This window comes from Mesoplodon mirus, assembly GCF_964341445.2.
Source record: "Mesoplodon mirus genome assembly, chromosome: 9".
Classification (NCBI taxonomy): Eukaryota; Metazoa; Chordata; class Mammalia; order Artiodactyla; family Ziphiidae; genus Mesoplodon; species Mesoplodon mirus.
Genome location: NC_138985.1, coordinates 101,029,491 through 101,056,462, shown reverse-complemented (window position 1 = coordinate 101,056,462; position 26,972 = coordinate 101,029,491). Strand labels below are relative to the sequence as shown.

Sequence of the window (26,972 nt, the reverse complement as noted above, 5' to 3'; positions counted from 1 at the left end):
ATGTTTGGCTGTGCCAGGCAGCTTGTGGAATCTTATTTCCCCAACCAGGGATCGAACTCAGGCCCTTGGCAGCGAAAGTGCAGAGTCCTAACCACTGGACCATCAGGGAATTCCCAGTGCTTGTTTTTCAAGTTTGTCTTATGTGGTGTCTAATTCTTACTTGTTGCTTCTGTTTGCATTTTTCTTTTTCTGTCCTCTTAGCACTCTATTTTTGTCTATAATTGCCTTTACTATATTTAATTTTTTATCATAAAGTATACAGTTCAATGGCAATAAGTACATTCATGATGCTGTGCAACCATCACCACTATCTTGTTCCAGAACATTTTCATCATCCCCCAAAGAGGCCCCACACCCATCCACAGGCACTCCTCATTATTTCTTCTTCCCAGCGCCTGGCAACCTCTAGTCTTCTTTCTGTCTGCATGGATTTGCCTATTCTGGATGTTCTCTCTAAATGGAATCATCCAGTATTTGTCCCATTGTGTTTGGCTTCTTTCACTTAGCATATGTGTTCAAGGTTTGCCTTTTACTCTTGCATGTTGCGTGTCATTTGAGGGGGTGTATTTACCCAGGAGGAGTCTTCTTGGATGTCTCCTTTGTTCCTGATTGTGCTGTGTCCATGGAGTCTCCTTGTCAGGCTGATGCCCTTAGAGACATGCTGCTTTCTGTGATGTCACAGCACGGAGGGGTGTGTGCCCCATAAGAATCATTTGGGAATTTTTGCTCTCCTTTCAGATTTGCTTCATATTTATTTGAATTTGATCGAATTTGACTTTCAATTTCTGCAGCCTTCTGCAAAAATTAAACTAAGAAACTTAATAAGTGATACTGTGACTCATGATAAACAATCTTAAATAAGTGACAAGTAAGCATCTGATAACAAAATATTTTCTACTTTTTACATAATGTGGAGATGGCAGAATTAATGATTTAAAATAAGTATAGATTCGTTTTCCGTCCATAAAAAGTTTCTGATTTGATTACTGCTCCTGATCACATTTATTTCCAAACTGGTGTCTGTGATCTTTACCTACAGGCTACTTTGGAATTGAGAAAGGCCCCAAGATGGTGGTGGAAAAGGAGTAAAAGAATCTAGAAGAAACTAGGATTTCAAGTCCATTGAGAAATCAATTTAACCAAATTGGGGCACGAGAGTTAGACTCAGTTTGAGAGAAGAAAGTGGAGACCTAATTCATGATCTTTAAATGCTCCCCCACTAAGAAGAGATTTTAAGATGTTTCAGACCAGCGACTTCCCTGGCAGTCCAGTGCTTAAGACTCCACGCTTCCACTGCAGGGGGCATGGGTTCCATCCCGCATGCCTCGTGGCCAGGAAAAAAAAAAAAAAAAAAAGAATGTTTTAGACCAATTCAGAGCTTCAGGTTAAGAGAGGTCATCTGGGGAAGTAGTTTCCAAACATTTTGATTCCTCACCCCTGTCATTAGAGACCATTTTCAGCATGTACTCCTATTATGTATCTATTTATTTAAAAACCGTATGATGTATAACTTTTACTTTGTGTAGTAAATATTTATTAATTTGTTACCTTTTAAAAGAACTTTAAAATCAACTTTTGAGGTATGATTTACATACAATAAAATATACCCATTTAAAGCATACAGTTTGAAGAGTCTTTGAAGAGTCGTAACAAATGGATATACCCATGTAACCATCATCATGATCAAGATACAGAAAATTTTCATCAGTCCTAAAGGTTCTCTTATGCCCCTTCTAAATTAACCAATTAATCCTCCCTAATCCTTCACCTCTTTCAGCCCAGGCAATAATTTTTTACTTTCCTAGATACAAAATAAATATAAACAGTTGTAACATTTTTTCCCCACACCTTGATGGGTCGATTTTGGGTTGCCCCTGTGGTGTAGTAGGTACCCAGCTTTGGAGCAGTCCTTCTCAGGCTTTGAAGTATATCTGAATCACTTGGGTAGAGCTTATTAAAATGTGGATTCCTAATCACACAACAGAAATTCTGGTTCAGAAGGGGTGAATGGGGGCCTTGGAATTTGTGTTTAACCATCACCCTAAGGATTCTCTTGCAGGGGTTCAGGAACCACACTTTCAGAAACGGTATCTGCAGATGTGCTTCCTGGCAGATTGCAAATGCAAGTTTTATGTGGCTTTAGAGTTTGAGGGAGTCAAAGTGAAATGCATTCTTTAGTGCTGAGTGAGCAAATGATGAAAAAAGTGTTGCATTCCTCCAAGGTTAGGGTGACATGTCTCTTACTCTTATATGATAGAACCACAAGACATACCGGAAACATCAGACATTCTACCCACTACGTCAACAAATTTTTTTTTTTTTTTTTTTTTTGCCGTACGTGGGCCTGTCACTGTTGTGGCCTCTCCCGTTGCAGAGCACAGGCTCCGGACGCGCAGGCTCAGCGACCGTGGCTCACGGGCCCAGCCGCTCTGCAGCAAGTGGGATCTTCCCAGACCGGGGCACGAACCCGTGTCCCCTGCATCGGCAGGCGGACTCTCAACCACTGCGCCACCAGGGAAGCCCCAACAAATATTTATTGTGTCACCAAAAGTAGGCTATTCTAGAAGCTTCTGCCCCTTTCTCACTGAAACAATCCTCAAACACCATTAACCAGTTAATTCATCTTTCTCCCTAGTTTAATATTCTTCTTAACTTCCAAAGGGATTTATGTTGGGAAGTGTGGCAGAAGGAGAAGAAGCGTGTTCAAGGAGAGGAGCCTTGGTGACTTACTGTCTCTAATCAAGATTTTGGTGGGAATTCCCTGGCGGTCCAGTGGTTAGGACTCCATGCTTCCAACACCGGAGGCAGGGGTTCGATCCCTAGTCGGGGAACTAAGATCCCGCATACCCTGCGGCATCTCCTACCCTTCACTCCCTCTTCACTTCCTGTGCTTTTTCTCAGTCCTGATGCGGACTTAGGGCCATGGTCCCAAACTTTTGCTGCACACTGGAATCACTTGAGAAATCTTTTTAAAATACTGATGCCCAACTCCTACCCCTGGACATTCTGATTTAATTGGGCATCAGGGTTTTTAAAAAGTCCCCGGGTAGTTCTAATGGGCAGCAGAGTTTGAGAACCACTGATTAAAAGGACCAGAGAAATAAGTCAAACTGGGGAGATTGTCTACAATATTGGGGCACCTGCATTGTTTGCCTTACTCTTGGTACAGTTATAGGTTACAATCAGTTCCTCGGCCCCCCACCTCTCCCATCCTCGGTGGGCCTGGTCCCTTCTTGTTGCCCCCTGCAGCCCAGAGTCTTGCAGCCTACCAGCTGCATTCCCCTCGCCTGGCCGGGGTCCTCGGCCGTCTGCACCTAGGGCTAATCACGATCAGCAGTCAGGGGGCGACCTCTTTTTCCCACATAATGTGTTCTGGGTAATACAGTTGTGGTTCAAGCAGGTCTATTTCTTCGGCTCCACCCTTTCTCTTCCCTGACATTGTTCCTTACCCTGTTCCTGTGCTCTCTGCTGGTCTACTCTGGTTCTCCCCCATCTGACTAGGGGTTCCAGATTCAGTGAACCATCCCTGCCTCTAGTAACTGGCAATTTAATCTCGAATGTCAGAAGTACAAACATATAGAGGATAGGCGTCTCATGACTTTAATACTTTTCAGGTTTTTTTTTTTTAATTTATTTATTTGTTTTTATTTTTGGCTGTGTTGGGTCTTTGTTGCTGTGCGCGGGCTTTCTCTAGTTGCGGCGAGCGGGGGCTGCTCTTCATTGCGGTGCACAGGCTTCTCGTTGTCGTAGCTTCTCTTGTTGCGGAGCACGGGCTCTAGGCAGGCATGTGGGCTCAGTAGTTGTGGCGCACGGGCTTAGTTGCTCCGCGGCATGTGGGATCTTCCCGGACCAGAGATCGAACCCGTGTCCCCTGCATTGGCAGGCGGATTCTTAACCACTGCGTCACCAGGGAAGCCCTCAGGGTTGGTTTTGATTGGTGACGTTTTATTCTTTAGATGAGTGTTCTCTAGATTTTATCTTTCACACATCCTGGTTCCTTTTTTTTGCCTGGCTTGAATCATGATGAGCTATTTCCTGTCTTCTATACAAATTGACTAGCTCTTTGATTTTGTCCACCTCCCACATGAGGTGTTGGGGAACGGAGCAGGTGAACAGGAGAAGAGAAGGGGTATTTTGATACAAATGGCTGTCAAAATACAAGACTTTCCTTAAGGTTGTCTTTTTCCCACTGGTCTGATTGTGGAGCCCAGGGTTGGCGCTATGTTTGCTGACTTGTGAAGTGCTAGAGTTCACACATGTGAGTATCTAGTTCAGGAACCTAGCTTAGAATTTCATCTGACAGGCCCAGCCAGCAATCCCAGCCTGGGCTGCACATTGGAATCATCTGGGGTCTCACGTCCTGTCAAATTAAATCAGTCTCTGAGGGTGTGGCCCAGGCTTAGGTATTTCTGAGCACTCCCCGGTTGATTATTTTGTGTAACCAGGCATGAGAACCACTCTGCAGGCTAGACTTCATCTGTGATTGGGGGAGCATTTATTGCCAGGGTTAAAGTAACATTTTGTTCTGTGACTGGAAGAGAAGAGTGAAAAAGTCATTTGTTTTTAGGCTTTTGGCTTGAGATTCCTGAGAGACATTCCTGCCTCTTCCAAGGCCATCTTCGCTCTTGTTTTAAAAAGTTATCACCTCTTCTCCCAGCTCATGCTGTTTTAAGTTTATCTGCTCCAAGTGCAGGCAGCATTCTGCAAACACTTGTTTTCCCCTGGGCAGTTCATAATGGTTTGTGGGCAATCCGTGCCGGGAGGTGGGGAGTCCCTGTGGCTGTGAATCAACCTTCTGCCGAGCCCATTATTCTTTGCTGGAGAAGGTAGCCTTGAGCATCCTTGCTCCCAAGTATGCTCATTGGGCTAGCAGCATCAGCATCACCCCGGAGCTTGTTAGAAATGCATATTCTCAGCCCTCACCCCAGACCTACTGCATCAGAAACTGGGGTGGGCCCCAGCCATCTGTGTTCTAACAAACCCTCTCGATGATTCTTTTTTTTTTTTTTTGCGGTACGCGGGCCTCTCACTGCTGTGGCCTCTCCCGTTGCGGAGCACAGGCTCCGGACGCGCAGGCTCAGCGGCCAGGGCTCACGGGCCCAGCCACTCCGCGGCATGTGGGATCTTCCCGGGCCGGGGCACGAACCCGTGTCCCCTGCATCGGCAGGTGGACTCTCAACCACTGCGCCGTCAGGGAAGCCCGCTCTAGATGATTCTGATGTGAGCTAGAAGGTTGAGACTCACCCAGCAGGTCTGGGATGGGGCCTGAGAATTTGCATTTCTGACAACCTCCTAGGTGATGCTGATCAGGGGACCTCACTTTGAGAACCACTGGCTTTGAGAACTCCCAAGAGGCCTTGGGAGACTTTCACACTATTTCCTGGCTAAATCCTCCTAGCGAATATTAGGGACCTGGAGCTGGGACAGGGTGATCAGAAGAAAGTGAGAAGGAAGCTTCTGCATCTTAAACCTGAACATGGTCTCCATCAAGCCCTGACCGTGGTGAGTGCTGCTGCCGAGCTTGTCTCCGCAGTGCCAATCATAAGAAACAGTTTCTTTTCTTTTTTTGGCCTTGCCAGGAGGCATGCAGGATCTTAGTTCCCCAATCAGGGATCAAACCCGCGCCCTTGCAGTGGAAGCATAGAGTCTTAACGCTTGAACCACCAGGGAAGTCCATAAGCAACAGTTTCTATCATTTATTGTGTCCCTTCTACACCGCATATGTGATTTTTAAAAAAATTTTGTTTATTTATTTGTTTGTTTATTTATTTATTTCTGGCTGTGTTGGGTCTTCGTTTCTGTGCGTGGGCTTTCTTTAGTTGCGGCGAGCGGGGGCCATTCTTCATCGCGGTGCGCGGGCCTCTGACTGTTGCGGCCTCTCTTGTTGCGGAGCACAAGCTCCAGACGTGCAGGCTCAGTAGTTGTGGCACACGGGCCTAGTTGCTCCGCGGCATGTGGGATCTTCCCAGACCAGGGCTCAAATCCGTGTTCCCTGCATTGGCAGGCAGATTCTCAACCACTGTGCCACCAGGGAAGCCCGCATATGTGACTTATATGCATTCTCTCTCCTCATACCCTACTCTCAATTTTCTACTTAGTGCTAGGGAACAATAGTTTGAATAATCCAGAATGGCATTTTTTTTCTTTCTTTCTGGTTTGGAAAAATTTCAGACATGTCTGTTTTTGTTCATTTTTCCAGATTATGTTTTTATTTGCTTTTTGAGATCTGGGTTCAGTTATCAGCTCTTCCTCTTATTTGAGTCACCTTTGATTTCTCATTTTACCCAGCCTCAGTTTCCCAAAGTAAAAAGTAAACTGTTTCCTCGTAGGTTATAAATAACAGATGCAAGTTCCTGTCACTTAGTAAATATGTGATAAATGTTAGTGTCTGTACTTCTGGTCTTACTCCCCAGATAGGTGAGCACAAACTGCCCCGCCCTGAACAATATGTTGAAATTAGGGTGGAGATAAAGCCTCTAACAAGTTTGGAAAAGTCTAGGGAATGTGGGAAAATTGAGCAGGGCCTCCCAGGGACAGGGCTGCAAGTCAGAACTCAAGGCTAAATATGACATGCTGCTGTCTGAAGCTGAGTTCAAGGTGAGTATTATGGAATCTAGAGGAACGAGCAGTTTGCCTGAGGATGGAGATGAGAAATAAAAAGCGATCTGGGCTCTCAGACGGGCAACGTCAAGGACCCAGGCAGTGCAGCGTGTGCTGGGCGGGCTCTTCCTACAGGCATGAGTGTCTTGGGTGAGGCTGGCAAAGCCTGGACACTCAGGGCTCCAGGCAGAGGGGTTCTTATTAGACTTGTCTGGCTGCCTTCAGTTACTTAGAGGAAATGTTGACTTCCAGGACCTTGGAAGTGCCCCACTGCTCCTTGGCTAGGACAGAGCAGGCACAGGACAGATATGACCGATGCTGTATCTTGCTGGGACCTGGAGAGGGACTGGGTCCTCATCTGTGACCCTAATCTGGCCACAGGAGAGGTACCATAGTCTTGGCTCTGTGATCACAATATCTGGGCTGGAGCTCAAAGGGAAGAAAGGTTCTTAATTCCTCCCAGTTGTCAGATATCCCGGAGCCAGAGGGTAGAACCTGCCTAGCAGCAGGGTGTTTCAACAAGGTCATTTTCTGTTCCATATCAAGAGGATCGTTAAAGGCAGTACCCAGTGGAGTGAGATGCCTTGTGAGGTAATGAAGCTCGCAGGTATCTGGTAAAGCTCTAATAGAGGGATTTCCTGCTTTGGGCAGGAGGCTGGTCCCCTTCCTGCTGTAGAGTCTCTTCACAGATCGCCCCTCCCGTGGTGGTTGGAGGAGTGATAAGGTGGAGTCCCAGCCCAGCTGCTGAGGGCTCTGGGTCGTGGTGGCTGCTGGAGAGCAGTTATCTGAAAGCACAGACCCCAAGAGCAAGTGGAGAGCTGAGGTCAGCTTTATCAAGGAGTGCCAGACACACACTAGAAGCCAGAACTCCTGGTAGAGAAAGCCAGGAGAGAGCACACCTGAGAAAACGGCTAAGGTACAGGCTGTTGCCAGAGCCTGACCAACTGCCCTTGAGCTGTGCATGAAGCAGTGTGTGTGGGGAGGGCTGGCTGGGTTTTAAGGACTTGGGCAGTGGCTGCCATGGTTGTTGATTCTGATTTTTCTCATGAGGTTCCACGGCTAGATAAGAAGGCAATTCTAGAGGGCTTCAGAAATGTCTTACATGCAGACAGCGTGAACAGTGTGGGACTATTAAAAGTCACTATTTGAATAGTGGCTTTTAAAGATTAATTCTTAGAGAATAACTTTTATGTAGATGTTTACATTTAAAAAATCATTGTCAATTTCAATAAGATAATTTTGCAGTCATTCGCATTTCTGTTTACTAGTGACAAACAACTAAAACATAATAGTGGCAACTGATTCATGTTTAATATTTGGGAAATGAGAGAACTATTAAAAGAAAGATTTTAATTCTCAGTAAGAAAAATAGGATAAGACTTGAATAAATGGAGAGATATTTTCTGTTCCAGAATCAGAAGACTGAATGTAGTTAAGATGACATAATATCCAATCTAATGTATGGCGTTAACACAAATTAGATTCACAATATGATCTTTTGTGGAAAGTGACAAAGCCATAATAAAATTTCTATAGAGGAAATAATAGTTAAGCACACTAAAGAGATTTTTGAAAAGGAATAAGCCAATAATAGGATAAATTATTCTGTTAATATTTAAAATACAGTGCAAAGGACATTTCAGTTGTATGGTATTGGATTCAAAGTAGAACCGTAGATTGATAAAAACATAATAAGGATTCCAATAGTTCTAAATTTGCTAAAAAGTTAACAAACAATAGTCCTCTATAACAAAATAGTAAGAAAGGAGTCCAATTTAATAGACGTTATTGGGCTTCCCTGGTGGCGCAGTGGTTGAGAGTCTGCCCGCTAATGCAGGGGACACGGGTTCGAGCCCTGGTCTGGGAGGATCCCACATGCCGCGGAGCAACTGGGCCCTTGAGCCACGGCTACTGAGCCTGCGCGTCTGGAGCCTGTGCTCCACAGCAAGAGAGGCCGCGATGGTGAGAGGCCTGCGCACCACGATGAAGAGTGGGCCCCGCTTGCCACAACTGGAGAGGGCCCTTGCACAGAAATGAAGACGCAACACAGCAAGAATAAATAAATTAATTAATAAACTCCTACCCCCAACATCTTCTTTAAAAAAAAAAAAATAGACGTTATTGAGAAAAGTTGATATAAAGCACTTCTGTCCTCCTCTGATGCTGGTTGTCAAACTAAGCTCCAGATATTTTAAAGAATTAAAGTTGAAAATATCTCTTTTAAAGGTGAAACAAAATGGTATAGTTATCTAGCTGTGGTGGAGGAATTAATTTCTCAAGTATTAAAACAGTGGGCTAAATTACGAACGGCGAATTGGAAGGATATGATTGTATAGAACAGCAATCAGATTGTTGAACAACGACAACCTTAATAAGTTCTTGATCAAAAGGGAAAAATGCGAAACTATTTGAAATACACAAGGCTGGTAAAGATTAGTATTAAAAAATATAAAGAACAGGGCTTCCCTGGTGGCGCTGTGGTTGAGAGTCCGCCTGCCGATGCAGGAGCGGCTGGGCCCGTGAGCCATGGCCGCTGGGCCTGCGCGTCCAGAGCCTGTGCTCCGCAACGGGACAGGCCACAACAGTGGCCTCTCGTACCCACGTACCGCAACAACAACAACATATATATATATATATATATATATAAAGAACAGTAGCTTAGTACCCATTCTCCACTAGATAAACAGTTAAAAGATATGAACAAATACTATAAGTAAGAGGAAATGCAAGCAGCAAGCCTACATTTGGGAATATTTCAGTCTTGCTAATAATTAAAGTGCAAATTAAAAGCATAAGTCTATTTCTTTAATTTTCTTTTTTTTTTTTTGGCTGCACCATGTGTCATGCGGGATCTAGTTCCCTGACCAGGGATCGAACCTGGGGCCCCTGCATTGGGAGCACGGAGTCTTAACTGCGTGACCACCAGGGAAGTCCCCCATAAGTCTATTTCCTATTTACTGAAGGAACAAAAGTGATAAAACTCTATGTTAATGTACTGGCGGGGAAATAGACATGCTCTCAGATTGCTGTTATGTTTTCTGGAGAGCAGGAGATCAAAATGAAACAGAAGCTGCAGGGAAACTGATTGTGTCCTTTGAGGCAATACTCTCAAAGGAATAAATCTCCAGAAATAATGTAAAAGAAGAAAGGTTGTTTGTACAAAGTGAAAATCTGGCCATTACCTAACCTCCTGACAATTTGATAATGGTTGAGCAAACCAGGAAATATTAAGATCCCATCATATTAGCAACTGTTAAAACCATAAATCTGAGGACGTTGGCGATATTATAGGGAGTGTATGTAAGTTAAGAAGTCGAACGAGTTTGTTAGCTGAACACTGATAACTGTCTCATTATGTTTGTCTAATGAAAACATCGGTACCGTCTGGGTTTCTCAATGGTCTAAGTCAGTGCTTGTGGGACTTCAGTGTGATTAAATCATTTGGGGATCTTGTTGAAAGACGGATTTTGATTCACTAGCACTTGGGTGGGGCCTGACATTCTAAATTTGTGACAAGCTCCCAGATAATGGTGAAGCTGCTGGTTCTCCCGCCATATTTTGAATAGCAAAGATTTAAATCTCTGCCATGCAGTATGGTAGCCACTAGTCATGTGTGGCTATTCAAATTTAAATTAATTGAAGTAAAGTAAAATAGAAAATTTAGTTTCTTAAGTCTTATTACCTATATTTCAAGTGTTCATTAGTCATGTATAGCTTACATTTTAGGAAGCTCAGATTATAGAACAATTCCATCATCATAGAAAGTACTATCAGACCTAAATCATCAGTCTTAAAGTGAAGAGGATTTTTATCTCTTTCTTTGTAGAGTTGTTTGAAATGTACAATTCTGAGCTTGTTCCATTCCTTTGTAGTCACAAATCATATAGGTATACATTGGTATGTAAGGCATAGAAGAGAGAAAGCAAGGAACAATTTCATCTAATTTAGTTTGATCAATGGAATTCTCTTTTCACATTGATTTTATTGTCAATCCATAGATGTGTTATCCTAATTATTCTTTGTCTCTCAATGGGCAGTCATTTCCACTAAATTTGTATCAGTTTCTTTGCCATTTTTTCCTCGTCCTACATTATTAACGTATACTAGAGGAGACATTGTTTGAAGAAGTATTGCAATAATTTAAAGTATACATGTGTGGGGCTTCCCTGGTGGCACAGTGGTTGGGAATCCATCTGCCAATGCAGGGGACACAGGTTCAAGCCCTGGCTGGGGAAGATCCCACATGCCGTGGAGGCTGGGGAAGATCCCACATGCCGCGGAGCAACTAAGCCCATGTGCCACATTACTGAGCCTGCTCTCTAGAGCCCACGCGCCACAACCACTGAAGCCCACGCACCACAACTATTGAAACCTGTGCGCCTAGAGCCTGTGCTCCGCAACAAGAGAAGCCACTGCAATGAGAAGCCTGTGCACCGCAACAAAGAGTAGCCCCTGCTCGCCGCAACTAGAGAGAGCCTGCGGGCAGCAACGAAGACCCAATGCAGCCAAAAATGAATACATAAATAAATAAAGTATATAAGTGTATGATTTCTGAAAAAAATCCTCACATTCCCTTTTCCCATCTAGGTGTTTCATCAATTTATATTTTTAAAGTGTACTCTTGAAGCAGGACCAACCTGTATTAGTCACCAAAGGATGTGGGCATTGATTTTCATTGAAAGTTCCCTGGATGATTGCTTTTTTTTTTTTTTTTTTTTTTGCGGTATGCGGGCCTCTCACTGTTGTGGCCTCTCCCGTTGTGGAGCACAGGCTCTGGATGCGCAGGCCCAGCAGCCATGGCTCACGGGCCCAGCCGCTCCACGGCATATGGGATCCTCCCAGACCGGGGCACGAACCCGTATCCCCTGCATCGGCAGGCGGACTCTCAACCACTGCGCCACCAGGGAGGCCCTGGATGATTGCTTTTTCTTTTCTTTCTGTGAAGTGGAAACACTGACCATTGTCATTTATTTCCAGGAATTTATGCAAATATTCTCACGATGTTCTCTCAGAAGGTAACTTCAAGGTCCTGAAAAATCATGCACTCTCTGGACTGAACAAAGAGGAATTAGCAGTGCTCCTTCTCCAAAATGACCCTTTTTTTATGCCAGAGGTAAGTTCTAATTCCTTAGTTTGAAAAGCAGGGAGAGTGCTGTTGGCAGCGTGGCATCGTGGGTGTGTTGGAATGGGAGCAGAGAAAACTGAGCACCAGGGCTTGCAGGTGGCAGTCCACAGATGATTGTTGCTGAGTTATCTGAGAGATTCCAACAATTTCCTTCCTATTTGAAGTTTTACAAGAATTGGAGTCTGGAATGCTTTCCCTGCCAGGCTGTAGGGAACCCCGTGTGAGCCAGTGTGATCTGAAGAAATAGCAGTAGGACTAATTGGTGCCTTGCATCCGAGTGACCTCCTGGAAGAGGTGGGCTTTGAGGCAAGGTTTTGGAAGATGACAGGGTGTATTGGTTGAGGCTAAGTTATTGGAACAAAGGGACCTCAAAGTGCAGTGATTCAAATAAAATATTACTTTTTTTCTCTATCATTTGACAGTCTGGATCGGGGGTCATTAAACCATGGTCCATGGGCCAAATCCCACCTGCCACCTGTTTGTTTGTTTGTTTGTTTTTTCTGTACGCGGGCCTCTCACTGTTGTGGCCTCTCCCGTTGTGGAGCACAGGCTCTGGACGCGCAGGCTCAGCGGCCATGGCTCACGGGCCCAGCTGCTCCGCGGCATGTGGGATCTTCCCGGACCGGGACACGAACCCGCGTCCCCTGCATCGGCAGGCGGACTCTCAACCACTGCGCCACCGGGGAAGCCCCTGCCACCTGTTTTTGTAGTTTAATTGGAACACAGCCACCCTCATTCATTTATATATTGTCTATTGCCGCTTTCTCATGCAAGAGTGAGTTGAGTATTTGCGACAGAGACTGAATGGTCTGCAAAGCCTAAAATATTTACCATTTGATCCTTTACAGAAATAGTTTACTGACTTTTGGTCTTGCCCAGATGTAGGCAGGTAGGTATCCGATGGTCAGGCAGCTGGATTCCACGATGTCATGCAGGGACTCAGGCCAGTAGGTCAGCCTTATTATCTTATATATAATATATCCATTCTATTATTGGACCAGTAGATAATCTCTGTTCTCTTTTAACATGTGGCTTCCTCCTCCAGGTACAAGGAGACTCTTCTCACTGTCATCATTTTCTAACCAACAGGAATGTAGAGAGGGAGTAAGTGAAAGGCAAGCAGCTTTCTTTTTTAAAAGATGCGACTTGGACATTGTAAAAAGTGCATCTGCTCCATCTCATTCGCCAGAACTTATCATATGATCACACTTAGGTAGAAGGGAGGCTGGGAAATGTAGTTTCTGGCTGGGTAACTTGGTGTCCAGCTAAAACTTGGAAGCTTCTATCATTAGAAGAAAGGTAAGGACAATGGCAGATAATAACAGTCTCATCCACACAGGACTATTGACTTGAAAATCAGAGGATGCTGTTTAAAGAATGCTATCTGACCTGAGAAAAACCCTTGTGTAGAGAAGTTAGCTTCACACTGAAAGAGAGGCATAGAAACATAATGGAAGACTCAAGTGGAATGGGTGGAAGGGACTGAGATTAAGATAAGCAAAGGTGGGGACTTCCCTGGTGGTCCAGTGGTTAAGAATCCGCCTTCCAATGCAGGGGACTCAGGTTTGATCCCTGGTCGGGGAACTAAGATCCCACATGCTGTGGGGCAACTGAGCCCACACACGCCACAACTAGAGAGAAGCCCGCATGCCGCAACTAAGACCTGACGCAGCCAAAAATAGACAAGTAAATAAATATATATATATATTTTTTAAAAGATAAGCAAGGTTGAAATTCAGATGTGCTTTTATATATGACAAGATAGCTATCAGGGATATCTGGGAGGTTAAACATCTTTTGACTCTAAGCTCAGTGTGTTTCCCTTGAGGACTTAGAAACCTTAGGACATGAGGGGTGATTTTGAGTTGATCACTGAGCTCAAGAGAGATAGGAATGCAAGGCAGTCTGTAAAAATGTCTTCAGAGACGGAGAGAGTGGAGGAGGACTATATATGCCATTTCCGCAGGCATTCTTTCATTTAGGTACTTGGATTTCTCTCTCTCTCTCTCTCTGTTTCCAGGAGCCTAGGTTTAGAGGTCTTGTCTTGGGATCCCTATGGCCCTTGGCCTGTGTGCCAGCTCAGTCCCTCCTGGCTACCAGCATGGGGTAGCCTTACACACCAACTCGTTACAGGTCCCGTTGACTAACAGACCCACCCCCTCCTCTTCCTTTCATGTGAAGGGATGACGACAGGTGAAGTCTTGTTATGACCCTTGAGAGGAGTGTCCCTGGGGTCCAACCTTAGTCTAGTGTCAAGCTTGGAAGTTTGGAAAGGTCACTCATCAGGTTTGCTGTCTGCTTCTGTTCTCCAAAATCACCAAGGACTTTCTGTATCACGTCCCTGGAGAATAAGGGGAGTGACAGCTCTTCCTTTCTCTAGGGAGGAACCTACTAGAAGGTGGTGTTGCTGATGGATCCCAGAAAAGCCCATTGACAAAAGAGCTGGGAGGGTCCTCGTAGGAAAATGCTGTTGTCATCCTTTATCACACAGAGAGTCTGAAGTGTCATCTGGGGTTCCCTTTCCCTTTTAAGAATTCAGTACCCATGCTTAGTGGGTGGGGTGGGAAGGCTTGTGCTTGAAGTTTATTTTTAGCCAATAACTTAATTGCCATTTACCACTTGTCAGGGGTAGGATCACAGACTGGCAGACTGCACTGGTTCCTGAACCAGAGGTCTGAGGCGCTGGTTCCTGTAGTGGAAAATCGACCAGAGCATCAATAACATAAGTCTCTATTTGACAATTTGGGGTAAGAGTGGTCTCTCAAGGAGTGTTTTAACTTGGGTGAGTAGGGCAGAATATTTTCAAGGTTTTAGCAGGAGGGGGTCAGCCAGAGTTCAGCTAGTTCCAAGCATAGTTGGTCAACGATGATCCTTCCATGTCTCTCAAAGTCCTGACTCTGCCACTAACCACCTCTGTGGTCTTGGACAAGGCACTTCATCCTTCTGCATCTCACTTTACTTATTGTTTGTTTTGCATTCATTCAACTAACACTCAGGAGTTCCTACAAGGGCAGGCTTCTGAAGGCAGCAGTGGACAAGACACACTGCCTGCCCTCAAAAACTTAAAATGTTCACACTCTTCCACTTTGCCTTGACCCGTGAGAACATAAAAGCATCAGGCAAATCTGACTTCCTCGTATAGAAACTTGTGTAACTGAGATGTATTTATTAAAAGGAAGAAATGATTTCATTTGTTTTGGCAGGAGCATTCTTACTTAAACATCAGCATAGAACTAGGAATGTTAACCATTCCTAGTATCATTTGTGAAGTTACTAATTATTCTTGTTTCACTCAAGCCTCTAGAACACTGGTTCTCAAGCTTTAAATGTGTGTCAGAATCACCTGGAGGGTTTGTCAAACTCAGATTGCTGGGCCCTACCTCTGGCCGTTCTGACTCTGTAGACATGGGGAAGGGCCCAAGGACTTGTATTTCTAACAAGTTTCCAGTTGGAGCTGATGCTGCTTGTCCAGGGACCACACTTTGAGAACTGTTGGTCTAGAGTCTTGAATCTGGATCATAGGCTCTATCGCAATGATATCTGTTTGCATCAGGTTTAGAAGTTGTTTATATGGCTTAAGTCCTGGTTGTTAGAGTCTGAATCCATGTCTTTGCCACTTGGATACATCATAGTGGCCCATGTTGACCTAGTTTGCTCAGAGTCCATTGAAACAACTTATAAACGTTTTCATCTTTAAGCTTCTTCATGTAATGATTCAAACATTTGCATCACATTTCATATTTTGCACAACACATTTATGTATTTTATTATTTAATCTGCTCAACAACTTGGTTAGGTGAGGAGAGCAAATATTTTCCTTCTTTATAGCAAAGGAAAGAGAGGCTGGGAGCAAGTAAGTAATTCAGATGTGAGGTCACATGTAGCTGCTTCCAGGGCTGCAGACTTCAACCAGCATCTTCTAGTCCTGCATCACCTGGTCTGGCCTCAGTGACAGTGTTTCTTCTGCTCTCCTTTCAGTAAGAACTACATCTTGGGCTTCCCTGGTGGCGCAGTTGTTGAGAGTCCGCCTGCCGATGCAGGGGACATGGGTTCGTGCCCCGGTCTGGGAAGATCCCACATGCCGCGGAGCAGCTGGGCCCGTGAGCCATGGCCGCTGAGCCTGCGCGTCCAGAGCCTGTGCTCCGCAACGGGAGAGGCCACAACAGTGAGAGGCCCGTGTACCGCAAACAAACAAACAAACAAACAAAAACTATATCTCTGTAGAGCTAGATATGTAGACATACCTATTTACATAGGAATATACAAATTATCTGCTTCAGTTGATCTTTTGAGAAACTGACATTCTGCCTAGCTGAGACTAGATTCTAGACTCCCAGCAGTTGTAGATAAGACCCACATGTCCTCTTTTGAAAAATTAATTAATTAGTTTGGTTGCACTGGGTCTTAGTTGCAGCAGGCGGGCTCCTTAGTTGCAGCATGTGGGCTCCTCAGTTGTGGCTCACAGGCTCCTTAGTTGCGGCACACTGGCTCCCTAGTTGTGGCATGCTAACTCTTAGTTGTGGCACGCATGCGGGATCTAGTTCCCTGACCAGGGATTGAACCTGGGGCCCCTGCATTAGGAGCACGGAGTCTTAACCACTGTGCAACCAGGGAAGTCCCCACATGTCCTTTTTTTTGGGCTGCACTGCACGGCATGCGGGATCTTAGTTCCCCAACCAGGGACCGAACCACGTGGAGTCTTAAACGCTGGACCGCCATGCAAGTTCCTCCACATGTCCTTTTAATAGAACAATGAATTGATATCCAAAGACAGGCCTTCCTCTTTGGGGTTCCTTTATAGCGTAGGGCTCCCTTTGGGTCCTGTTTGGTTCTATCTGTAGCTAGCCGTCTTATGTTGATTCTTCCAAAGGAGGTTAATCAAATTCAAGTTTCTTTCAGTTAGTTTGTAGGCCTCTTCTGCTGCAAATAAGTCATCGATTGAATGGAACTCATCAAAGATTGTGGAATACACATGCATTTTTTTCCTTTGATATATGTCTGCTTGCTTCTGATTTTTTTTTTCTTATCAGGAAGTAAGAAAAGCTGCATTTTTATTATTTATTTATTTTTTATCGGAGTGTAGTTGATTTACACTGTTGTGTTAGTTTCTGCTGTACAGCAAAGTGAATCAGTTATACATATACATATATCCACTCTTCTTCAGATTCTGTTCCCATATAGGTCATTACAGCCGAAAGTTTGTTTTTTTTTTTTTCGGTATGTGGGCCTCTCACTGTTGTGGCCTCTCCCGTTGCGGAGCACAGGCTCCGGATGTGCAGGCTCAACGGCCATGGCTCACGGACCCAGCCGCTCCGCGGCATGTGGCATCTTCCCAGACCGGGGCACAAACCCGTGTCCCCTGCATCGGCAGGCGGACTCTCAACCACTGCGCCACCAGGGAAGCCCAGCCGAAATTTTTATATAAACTTTCCTTAACGTGTGGCACATAGAGAAACTCTGGCTATTGTTTCTTCTCTGGCTATTTTATCTCTGTTTTATGTTTTATCTCTGGCTATTGTTTCTTCATTCTGTAGATATGCAAAAATTATAAGGGAGAGGGTGGAAGACAGACTTGTAACCAGCAGCCACCGTGTGAAAGGCTCCATGTCTGTGAACACTTCACCCGAGGGAATTGTGGTTATAGCAACTGCTTCCGGTCCCATAACCTGATGGACAGAAAGGTGCTGGCCATCATGAGGGAGCACGGGCTGAGCTCAAGTGTGGTCCAGAACATCCAGGACATCTGCAACAGCAGGCACCGCCAGAAGAAACCCTCTGGGTGGAGAGGTAAATGCGGTCTACTTTTTTTTTTTTTTTTTTTTGCGGTACGCGGGCCTCTCACCGTTGTGGCCTCTCCCGTTGCGGAGCACAGGCTCCGGACGCGCAGGCTCAGCGGCCATGGCTCACGGGCCCAGCCGCTCCGCAGCATGTGGGATCTTCCCGGACCGGGGCACGAACCCGTGTCCCCTGCATCGGCAGGCGGACTCTCAACCACTGCGCCACCAGGGAAGCCCTACTTTTTAATTACTAGAACAAACAAATAAACAGAAATCGCAAGGAGAGAGAAACTCTACCTATACTCACTCTACCTCATCACATAAAACTCTGTTTTCACTTTCATACGTTGTCCATATGCATACACAATTTTTACGTAATTATGATCATAGTATATGTGTGATTTTGCAACTCGATTTTCATGCTAAGCACTATCTCCCCCCACCATCAGATTTTTTTAAATGTTTACCATTTTTCTAAAAGCTAATTGATAAAACTTTTTAAAAGAGGAAAATAATAAAAATTTAACAGATGGACTAGGTATTAATATTTTGACATGGTTGTTTTATCATTTTCTCTCCATATATGTGGACATCTAGATACTCACACACACATCACATCTTTGTGGTTAAAGCATTTGAGGTATGCGGTCATCGGGAGACTTCACATCTAAATGTATCAGCATCGGCCTCCTCTAAACAAGGCTGTTCTCTTACATAACCACGCTACAACTAACACAGGACATTTAGTATTAATGCAACACTGTATACAATTTAATTTACAGTCTTCAGTACTATTCTTTTGAGATTTGTTTATTTTTATTTTTTAAATATGGTAAAATATAAAAGTGGCCATTTTAATCTTTTTAAAGTGTACAGTTCGATGGCATTATGTTGCTGTTGTCGTGCAAGCATCACCATCATCCACCTCCAGAACTTCATCATCTTCCCAAACTCAAACTCTGCACCCATCAATCAATAACCCTGTTTTCTCCTCCTTCCAGCCCCTGACAACTACCATACTACTTTCTGTCTCTATGAATTTGACTACTCTAGCCCCTTCATACAAGTGGAATCATACAGTGTTTGTCTTTTTGTGAGTGACTGTTTCCCTTACCATAATGTCTGCAAGGTTCATGCAATCCATGTTGTAGCATGCTAGAATTTCCTGCCTTTTAAAAAAAAGAATACATACATATAATTTTTTTTCAGTTGTGGTAGAAATACACAGAACATAAAATTTACTATTTTAACCATTTTTAAGTGCTCAGTAGCGTTAAGTCCATTTACACTGTTGTGCCACCAATCTCCAGAACTTTCTTCATCTTGCAGAACTGAAACTCTGCTCCCATTAAACAGCTTCTGTTCTCTCCTCCCCTAGAGCCCTGTGCCAGCCACCATTCTAGTTTCTGTCTCTATGTATCTGACGACCCTAGGGAACTCCTAGAAGTGGAATCACACAGTGTTTGTCTTTTTGTGACTGGCGTATTTCACTCGGCATAATGTCCTTCTTTTTGGGTGGGGGGCACTCCACCGCATGGCTTGTGGGTTCTTAGTTCCCCGACCAGGGATTGAACCTGCACCCTTGGCAGTGAGGGCACAGAGTCCTAACCACTGGACCACCGGGGACCTCACTTGGCATAATATCCTTAAAATTCATTCACGTTGTAGCCTGTTTGAAAATTTCCTTCCTTTTTAAGGCTGAATACTATTTCACTGTATGGATATACCACATTTTGTTCATCCATTCATCTGCTGATGGACACTTGGGTTGCTTCTACCTTTTAGCTGTTGTGAATTATGCTGCTATGAACGTGGGTGTACAAATATCTCTTTGAAACCCTGCTTTCAGGTTTTTTTGAGTATATACCCTGAAGTGGAATTGCTGGATCACATGGTAATTCTGCGTTAAATATTTGAGGAACTGCCGTACCAGTTTCCACAGTGGCTGCACCATTTTACATTCCCACCAGCAAAGCACTAGGGTGTCAATTTCTCCACCTCCTCACCAGCACTTGTTATTTTGTTTTTTCTGGATAATAGCCATCCTATTATGATCAGTGAAGTGATCAGTACAATTTCTTAAGCATTTTGATGTTGTTTAATGGAATTAACACTTGCACTTTTTAATGTGTTTATGAAGCGGATATAGAGGAGATGAATTTTATGAAGCAAATAGAATATATAACTAAGATTCTGTGAGAGAATCTTTTTATGTTTGAGAAATGCTTTATCATTTACAAGGGACTTTCACCTAAAAGAGCTCATCATTGTTCCTCACAGCAAAACTGTGAAGCAGGGCAGGTGTATTATTGGCCTCACTTAATGGATAAGGAAACTGAGGCTTGGACATTTTAAGTGACTTTTTTTTTTAAATTAATTTATTTGGCTGCGTTGGATCTTCACTGCTGCACGTGGGCTTTCTCTAATTGTGGCGAGTGGGGGCTACTCTTTGTTGCAGCGCACGGGCTTCTCATTGCGGTGGCTTCTCTTGTTGCAGAGCACGGGCTCTAGGCATGTGGGCTCAGTAGTTGTGGCTCACGGGCTCTATAGCGCAGGCTCAGTAGTGGTGGCGCACGGGCTTAGTTGCTCCACGGCATGTGGGATCCTCCTGGACCAGGGCTCGAACCCATGTCCCCTGCTTTGGCAGGTGGATTCTTAACCACTGCGCCACCAGGGAAGTCCCTTAAGTGACTTCTATTGTGAGCAGCCTTAAATCATTTTTAGAAGAGTGAAGGGTAATGCTGTGAATCAAGAAAAGTAATGTTTTCAGGGCCTCATAGGACTCGAGAGGAGCAGGGCTCACGTGTTCTGATTCCACATCTCGTGTTTTTTCTCCTGCACGACAATGCCCTCTCGACAGGGGAACATCTGGATGGACGGGTTTTGGTGTAGTTTCTCAATATAAATTTATTGTATGCGAGAGGGAGTTTTCTTTGTTGTCACTTCTATTAATCTACTTAGTTGATAGGAGGAGGATGCTTGCTTGTACTATATTCCTGCTGCCCCCTGGGTTTGGAAGAGAAAGGACCTCTCTTCCTCCTCTTTCCCACACACAGTAGCACAACTCACACACACACACACACACACACACACACACACACACACAGGCTCCAGCCACATGCACATAGAAACAACCACTTGCATACACACATTCCCCACACGTACACAAACTTCATGCACGCACAACACGTGTAACACATGCACAGGACACACTTCACACATGCCACACAAACACACATGCAATCACAGCACACAGACAGACTTCACACTTGTGCATGCTGCATACACCATACATGCATATCTCACCAACCGACACACGTCACACACCATGCATGCAACCACACACACACATACACCCCTCACGTGTATACCACACATGCGTGTCACACACACACCTCATGCATGCACACACACCCAGCACAGCACACCCCACATATAAACATCACACACATGCACACCGCACTTTGTACGTACTCACGAACACACATGCTCACTCCCTCCCTCCTCTCTGCTTCCCGGGGGTGTGACTTACCACGTTTCTAGAGAGAGGCCGATTTTTCTTTTTCGGATATTGCTCATTTAAGCTTGGGCATTTGGGGGGCTGGATGAACAACTCTGGAAAATTCTCAAGCTTCAGTGAAATCAGGCCTTTATTGTAGTTTCTTTTGTTGTTGTTAAGTATCGTGAATCCGTAACTTAGGTACGCCTGTATCACAATATGGGCAAACTCTAAATGATTTCGGGGAACTCCTCCCTGATTTGCACCAGTCTGTCTCTCCATTTACCCTAGCGGTGAGTGACTTGAACTAGAGAATTGTGGACAGCCCCACCTAAGAGTGTGGGCACTTGGGAGCTACATCTAAGTCCCATGAGAGAAGCCAAGCAGAGCCAGTGTCAGTTGGACCTTTATCCTAGGTCATAGGTGGTGTTTTCTGCAGGGCTGGCAGGATGACAGATTCCTGCACTGTCATAAGCACCTTCTCGAGATTTTCACACAAAAGTAATTTGATAGAAGTTCGGTAGCAAACCTGAAAGAGCTGAGGCGGAACAGGGCAGGGAAGTTAGTCACGTTAACACCAACTTCCATCGTCTGCTTTTTCTTTCCCAGGTCCTCCTTCACATCGCAGAGATGCGGCATACAGAGGCCGAAGCAAGAGCAGAGACCGGGGCAGCGGGGACTCTCTTCCTTCTGCTGCAGCTTCTGCCCAGAGGTCCCGCCCCCCCAGTCCAGATCCCACCGGCCGCGGGTCTCCCGTGGACGATGGGCCTGTCAAGGATCTCACCCACAAGTTCACGCATTTGGGAAGTCAGGAGTGCCCTCCGCCTTCCTCAGGCTCGTCCGCGGCGGCCGGTCTTGGAGGAACCGGTCAAGGGGGAGCAAGCCAGAGGTTTGCAGAGAATGGCGGTCCGGAGGATCTCTTCTGTGGGAATCACAGCAATGCTTACTTCACTTTTGATTCGACATCAGCTCCCAAGTGGAAGGGCCCCGCATCCTGGCAGAATGACCAAGACACTGGTAGAGAGAGTTTGTTTTCTCCCAGTCAGGCTGTCTCCTTCTCTCCTCTTGGTTCTCCACAAACGCCTGAAACCATCACCACCAGAAAGAGCACGGCCATCCTTTCCTCGGACTGCGTGAACACGGAGGGCAGACGTGGGAATCAAGACAGCCAGCACTTCCCGCTTTTTCATAATAACGTCGATGGCATGGCCACAGATGCCACTTCCGTGAGATCGTTAAATTACAAAACCATAGCCAGTAGGCAGAGAGAAAAATCGTTACCTAGGGGTCAGGACACCGGAGTGACTCGCAGTCATCTGCAGGCCGCTGGCCAAATGACAGCTGCCGACGAGGGGGCCATGGCCTTTGTTAATGGTAAACACACAGCGAAGACATTCGGGGCTAGTCTGGCCACAGTGCCACCAAATGGCTCTAGTAAAGTGACAGAGAACTGGTGCCACTAGTTTTGGCTTCACGTCGGCAGTCAGTAGGGAGAAAGATGTGTTACGCTCTGAAAGTCAGAGGCTGACAAGCCAAGTCCTGCCCACACATGGGGAGACCACTGCCCCGACACAAAGCAGCACTGACTCTGCCCAGGGTCCCTCATTGTACACCTTCCTTAAGCAACAGAGCTGCAGCCTAGGGGGCCCATGGTCGGAACTCTGCTCAAATCTCTCTTCCCCCTGCCAGCGAGATTACAACAAGGGCTCAGGCTGGGCTCTGTGTGAGTCACTGAGGGACGGAGAGGGGCCCCATGTCTCATGTCTGCAGCAGAGCAGCTAGGGCTAGTGGTTTCCCTTTGGATGTCCCTTAGCAGTATTAAAGGGCAAAGGGGTTTTGGTTAAGGAGCGCTACTGATGAGGAGATTGACATATGAAGGTGGAAGGACCGACCCTAGAACTGTATAGAATAAGTGCTACATTTATTGAGAACAGGAATAGTTCAACTATGGTTTAAGAAATAAACATAACTCTCAGGTGACCCAGATGTTCATGTTTGCTTTCATGTCTAGGCTCTCATGAGCAGTACATGAATCATAAGAATTTTCTTGAACGTGGCCCCCATTTCAGATATTCTTCCCCACTGTAAGACCAGATATCTTGATTTTCAGTTTAAATATTAGGATCAGCATACATGCATCCTCTTTTGTTTTGTAGATTCCGTGTCTGATGTTGCGAGTACCATATGTTCTACGAGGGATGAACATGGCTCAGACGAAATTTGTCTTGACCATCTGTATAAGGGTTGTCAACTTAGTGAGTAACTTACTTAAGGACTTTTCAGTTCAGAAGAGTGCGAGATTAGTGAGGGAATTCTTCTGGGAGAGATGAATTTTAGGTCAGGGCTTCAAGGAAACACAAAAGCAGTTGCCTATGCTGGAGAGCAGTTTGTCTCAGTAAATCCACATGTGGGGTGCAGAAAGGGTAACTGTAAATTTATAATCTCAGATTTCCATGTGGGTAACATGGCTTTTTGGGGAGCAGAGAATTTTGTTTTCTGATGAGTCTCCATGGGTAATAATGGAGACTGGGGCAATGCAGGTAGGGGCCAGCTTGAGCACAGGTGTAGCTGGGAAATGTGCCCGCAGGGCAGGCAGGATGGGAAAGGCAGGCCGTGAAAGGATGGGGAGAGTCAGCAGTGAACTTGGCCAAATTGCTCAGCCTTCTTTTCTGTCTTTTTAGAGAGGTGCAACAAAGTTCACTTCCACCTGCCCTATCGGTGGCAGATGTTAGTTGCAAACACCTGGATGGACCTCCCGCTCATGGAGGATATTGAGAAGGCCTTTTGTGACCCCAAAGTCTGCACGTAAGTTGGTGGCTGGTCTGGCTTGTGAGATGCACAACATCATCAAAAGAAAGCCCAGTGCTATGCTTATGGGAAGAAGAAAAAGCAGTTTTCCTTCAGAATCCCATTCAGGTTAACTCTTGAGATAAAAATGGCAAATGCCTGCTGAGTTAATGAGGAAAAATACGTAAGTGGGGCAGGTTTGAAGTCACTCAGAGCCTGGCTAATACAAGGGACTCTGGGAGTATTTGCTAACTCAGGTGAAATAAACAGGGACACAAATATGTGTTTAGTTATATTTGTCAGTGTGTCCTGCAGAACAGCACAATGTGTAGGTTGGTTTGTATTCCTATCAGCTCATCGTAGGACTATTACAAGTACTAAATGATGAGCTCAGAAGAGCTTTGACTTAATTTCATAGTTTGAGAGAATGATTTGAGTCATTTCATATAGTTATAGGGCAGGATTTTGTTGTATACTTTAGCATTTTATACCTTCCTCTATGTTCGCTATTTTCTCTACCCTGGAGGTTTCTAAGAGGCTACCTTATATTTCTGCTTCTATTAGGGCTTATATGGGTGATACCACCCATGACCATATTTATAAGCTGCATCCTGTTTTACAAGGAAATTCTTTGGGGGGAAAATATGGATGTGTCGTCGTCTGCAAGTTTAGTGAATTTTTGGTGGAGATTCTGTCTTGCTGCATTTTGCCACTAGAGGGTGGCGTCAGCTGTTTTGCTTCTAGGTGTATTTCTCCCCCCCAGGTAAATCTGAAGCAGTGTTTTTCAACCTTATCGCTATTGACTTTGGGGACCAAATAATTATTTGTTTTGGGGGGGCAGTTTAGCATCATTACTGGCTTCCACCCACTGCATGCCAGTTGTGATAAACAAAAATGTTTTTCGACATTGTCAAATGTTCCCTGGGTCACAAAATCACTCCTGGTTGAACATCACTGATCTAGGAGGTGTTTAATAGAGCAGTAACTCTTAAACTTTTTGGTCTCAGGAGCCCTGTATAGTCTTAAAATGTATTGAGGATCTCAAAGAACTTCTGTTTATGTGGATTATAGCTACTGATATTTACCATATTAAAAATCACAACTGGGCTTCCCTGGTGGCGCAGTGGTTGAGAGTCTGCCTGCCGATGCAGGGGACACGGGTTCGTGCCCCGGTCCGGGAAGATCCCACATGCCGCGGAGCAACTAGGCCCGTGAGCCATGGCTGCTGAGCCTGCGCGTCCGGAGCCTATGCTCCGCAACGGGAGAGGCCACAACAGTGAGAGGCCCGCATACCGCAAAAAAAAAAAAAAAAAAAAAAAAAAACACAACTGAGAAAAATTAAATATTTACTGATACATTAAAAATAACAATAATAAACTCATTCATGTTAACATAACATTTTTAGATAATTATATATCTAAATTATATATAGTTATATGCACATATAACTATGTAAGTAAAACTATAAAAATAACTTTTCCAAAACAAAACAAAACCAAATTCACTGAGAAGACTGAAATAGTTATATATTTTTGAAAATCTCTTTATTGTGAAATCAAACATCATGTAGCCTCTGGAAAACTCCATTGTGCACCTGTGAGGGTATGAAGGTGAAAAAGACAGGTGATGTCTTAATATTATTATGAAAATAACTTTGACCTTGCTGGCTCCCTGAAAAGGTCTTGAACCACACTTTGATAACTATTTTAATAATAATTGAAAGAAACTGACCTACTGTGAGTTTCTAACTGACTTTCTAACAAACATTGAGCCAATCCATTGTTTTGTGTGGGCACAGTTGTCTATGGGGGATTATTATTTATTTATTTTTTTTGCGGTACGCGGGCCTTTCACTGTTGTGGCCTCTCCCGTTGCGGAGCACAGGCTCCGGATGCGCAGGCCCAGCAGCCATGGCTCACGGGCCCAGCCGCTCCGCAGCATGTGGGATCTTCCCAGACCGGGGCACGAACCCGTGTCCCCTGCATCATGGGGGATATTTTTTGAGGGAAAAACACATTTTGTGACACCGTTGAATATGTGGGGTAGGCAGGTTACATTACCTCCCTGTAGTTCAGTTTTTTCTTTTATGTGTAAGACCGAAAGCTGTATAAGGGAAATTCAAAGATCCCTTTCAGCTCTCAAGGTTTAATTCTATCCTCTTATTAGGGAAGACCAGAGTATAGAAAACAGAAGCATTTTGTTTCAGTGAAGCATTTTGTTAACACTAAACTTTTCCCTCTCAGCCTTTCTAGGGGAAATTATAAAATCAGTTTCCAGAAGATGACTTGTAATTATAATCCCATCCGACGTCTGTCCACGCCTTCATCTGTCACAATGCCGGCCAGTTCTCTCTTCACCACAAAATGGATTTGGTACTGGAGAAATGGAAATGACAAATGGGTTCAATATGGAGAGAAGGTGAGTACCATTCCTCCCTGTGGATGCTCTTGTATAAACTTGCCAACTTCAGAAGAAACTAGTAGTACAGTGTCTGACACCTATGTGGTTACCCGTGGGCAAGGACATGGTAGAGGGAGTGGTGCTTTTTTACATTATACCCAGCAAGCATGGACTCCAATTGCATCATAAAAAATTATAATTATTTTTAAGGAACTCCTTGATCCGTGAGCCAGCCAAATATCCTTCTTTCCTCGCTATTGGGGACTGGGTTGGAACCTTGAGATAGCTTTCTATGTATTAGTACATAAATGTACAGAGACTACTGCTTTCAGCCAGAAGAGGAGGCAAGACTGAGAAATCAGAAGACTGATATAGATGTTTACTAGGATGCAGTCAGAGTCTGGATTCAGATGGACTAGAAGATTCTAGACTTACCCACACAGGGACATAGTAAAGGGAGAGAAGTTTATTTTTTTAAATTTAATTTAATTTTTAAAAGTATCTTTATTGGAGTATAATTGCTTTACAGTGGTGTGTTAGTTTCTGCTTTATAACAGTGAATCAGTTATACATATACATACATCCCCATATCTCCTCCCTCTTGCATCTCCCTCCCACCCTCCCTATCCTACCCCTCTAGGTGGTCACACAGCACCGAGCTGATCTCCCTGTGCTATGCAGCTGCTTCCCACTAGCTATCTATTTTACGTTTGGTAGTGTATATAAGTCCATGCCACTCGGGAGAGAAGTTTAGATAAGCAGAGCTTCTGTCTAGTATCCTTTC

The 26,972-nt window shown here is 44.7% G+C and overlaps 1 protein-coding gene across 1 annotated transcript in view; it reads left to right on the top strand.

Moving 5' to 3' along the window:
• Window positions 1–26,972, top strand: part of ZC3HAV1 (zinc finger CCCH-type containing, antiviral 1) — a 63,928-nt gene that overhangs the window by 12,673 nt on the left and 24,283 nt on the right. Inside the window, exons 2-7 of the mRNA XM_082631835.1 lie at window positions 11,578–11,713; window positions 17,260–17,512; window positions 21,611–22,375; window positions 23,158–23,256; window positions 23,683–23,806; window positions 26,032–26,206. Of these exons, the coding sequence (XP_082487961.1) occupies window positions 11,578–11,713; window positions 17,260–17,512; window positions 21,611–22,375; window positions 23,158–23,256; window positions 23,683–23,806; window positions 26,032–26,206 (1,552 nt within the window). The remainder of the gene's footprint in view (window positions 1–11,577; window positions 11,714–17,259; window positions 17,513–21,610; window positions 22,376–23,157; window positions 23,257–23,682; window positions 23,807–26,031; window positions 26,207–26,972) is intronic.